Source organism: Limulus polyphemus, unplaced genomic scaffold (genome assembly GCF_000517525.1).
Source record: "Limulus polyphemus unplaced genomic scaffold, Limulus_polyphemus-2.1.2 Scaffold1055, whole genome shotgun sequence".
Lineage (NCBI taxonomy): Eukaryota > Metazoa > Arthropoda > Merostomata > Xiphosura > Limulidae > Limulus > Limulus polyphemus.
In genome coordinates this window covers 141,241-143,923 of record NW_013666665.1, presented here as the reverse complement: position 1 = coordinate 143,923, position 2,683 = coordinate 141,241, and the positions used below count along the sequence as shown (strand labels likewise).

The window sequence follows — 2,683 nt, the reverse complement described above, 5'->3', positions numbered from 1 at the left end:
CAGGATGCTGTAGTGTTATATCAATCAGTAGCAGGATGCTGTAGTGTTATATCAATCAGTAGCAGGATGCTGTAGTGTTATGTCAATCAGTAGTAGGATAATGTAGTGTTATATAAATCAGTAGCAGGATGCTGTAGTGTTATGTCAATCAGTAGTAGGATAATGTAGTGTTATATCAATCAGTAGTAGGATAATGTAGTGTTATATCAATCAGTAGCAGGATAATGTAGTGTTATATCAATCAGTAGCAAGATGCTGTAGTGTTATGTTAACCAGAAGTAGGATAATGTAGTGTTATATCAATCAGTAGCAGGATAATGTAGTGTTATATAAATCAGTAGCAAGATGCTGTAGTGTTATGTTAACCAGAAGTAGGATAATGTAGTGTTATATCAATCAGTAGCAGGATATTGTAGTGTTATGTCAGTAGTAATGTAACCAGAACTTTAAGGCTGGGGAGGTAACTTAGGAAAGGACTCCAAAGAAACAGTCCTTCATTTGATATCAGGCAAAGAGCACTATCAGGGGAGTGAAGAATAAGAAATTAATGATTGCTGTTTCATTGAAATAATATTTAACCCAACACTATTAAAGAATGATTTAAACTTGTCCTATAGATAGGCCAGACATTGCTAATGCTTGCCTGTCAAACTGGTCAGATGTGTGTCATACAAGAACTACTGAGACAAGGAGCTGATATTAATGCAGAAGACTATGTAAGTACTATTTTTTTCTAGACATTTCTTAAATAGAAAAAAAAAATTCTCACAAGGTGTAAGTTTGTGGGAGAAAAAAAAAATCTGTTCAAATTAACACAGTGTAAGTCTATATGAAAAGTACATTATAAAATATACCATTCAGATTTATACAGCTAAAGAATAAATACAAGAACCAAGAAAGCTGAATCTTCCTGTTTCCATTATACTTCCATTAATAAGTTTCCACTCACTAAGCCATGAGAATTTTTACATGTAGAATGTATAGGTGGAAATTACCTGAATGAACTGACTGTATGAAGCCTAGAAATACCAGTGGTCAGTGAGAAATATGCGAACATTACGTGAGTATTTCTATGAAAACAAATAAGCTTTTATAAGCCACAATACATGTGCCATATTCGTTGCTAACAAGGTCTTATGCACAATAATATGATTCATCGGGCTGGTGTTCGAATTCTCGTCACACCGAACATGTTCGCCCTATCAGCCGTGGGGGCATTATAATGTGACGGTCAATCCCACAATTCGTTGGTAAAAGAGTAGCCCAAGAGTTGGTGGTGGGTGGTGATGACTAGCTGCCTTCCCTCTAGTCTTGCACTGCTAAATTAGGGACGGCTGGCCCAGATAGCCTTCGTGTAGCTTTGCGTGAAATTCAAAACAAACTAACAATCAGGCTGACTATGGCAGAAACAGTAGTTAGTCTTCTAAGTCTAAACTTCAAATTGAGTTTCTTATACATGGTTATCTAAGAGGAACATTTTTTTATGATTTAAATTTTTTTGTAAAAATAATTGTGTCATATCTAAACTGCTTTCTAAGATTTTGTTCTCCCATTTTTTATGCATGATCATTTAATTTTACAGCTGAGATTGCTAATTTTAGATACAAATGTGAATGTATTTTTATTGCAGGATAATTGGACTCCTTTGCTGAATGCTGCAAAGGAAGGCTATGTGGATATTGTGACTGAACTCGTTGAATGTGGTGCTGATATACATCATCGAGATATGGTTAGTTTTGTACATTTTTTTTTTCCCTGCAGAATATCTGATCGTGAACTTGATAGTTTAATTTGGTAGAAAATAAAATATTTCATAATTACTCCGTGTTATTAATATGCTCATTCACCTTTGTTCTGAAGATTTGCTTACTAACTTTCGATAACTATGTACAATGTAATAGAGAAAATTAATTCCTCACAATATTTATTAATCCATCCAAGTCTTCTTTCTCTTTCTCACACTTTATATACATGAATAGCATAAAAAATATCCTTTACTGTTTTATGTGTAAATAAAAGGGTGAACATCTTGATTGTAATTTATAACAATTGAAGAGAAAATACTAAGATTTCTAAACCATCTTTCAGCCCCCTTACATTTATGTTAACACACACACACACACACTTACATGTATCTTTGTTTTATGTATAAAAAATGAGAAGCACTCTTAAGCACTTACAACACATTATTAATGAACTTTTGATAAGAATTTAGTTGATCTTCAAGACAAATTTGCAAAACGTTTAAAATAACTTGTAGATTTATTTATAGTTCCGAGTTTTTATGTAGTAATGACCTACAATACATTGGGATTCCAAAGACAGAAAAGAAGAAGAACAGGGGGAAAAAGTCAAACATTAACATCCAAAAAGAAAGACATAGAAAAGTTTATGGGTTTCCTTACACCAGTAAGAGAGCCTGATTGTCTTTTATTGGCATGAGCATACGAGTAAAAATGCGTTTAAATGTTTCACAATTATTGAAAGTTTTATGTGATAACTCCAATTACATATTTTATAATTGAGTGGCTGCTAAATGTGGGTAAAGGGAAAGCCAAAGTACACATACACTCACATTTTTTGAATCACAGCTGTTACTATCAGCAATAGATAAAAACAAATAAAATATTTTTTTTTACTAGGATAAGAAGTTAAACGAAGCACATTATGAAGAACAAAATAG

At 32.9% G+C, this 2,683-nt stretch overlaps 1 protein-coding gene across 1 annotated transcript in view; it reads left to right on the top strand.

Annotated features, from left to right (window-relative positions):
• Positions 1 to 2,683, top strand: part of LOC106461896 (kinase D-interacting substrate of 220 kDa-like) — a 50,092-nt gene that overhangs the window by 17,090 nt on the left and 30,319 nt on the right. The window contains exons 3-4 of the mRNA XM_022388988.1: positions 618 to 716; positions 1,631 to 1,729. Of these exons, the coding sequence (XP_022244696.1) occupies positions 618 to 716; positions 1,631 to 1,729 (198 nt within the window). The remainder of the gene's footprint in view (positions 1 to 617; positions 717 to 1,630; positions 1,730 to 2,683) is intronic.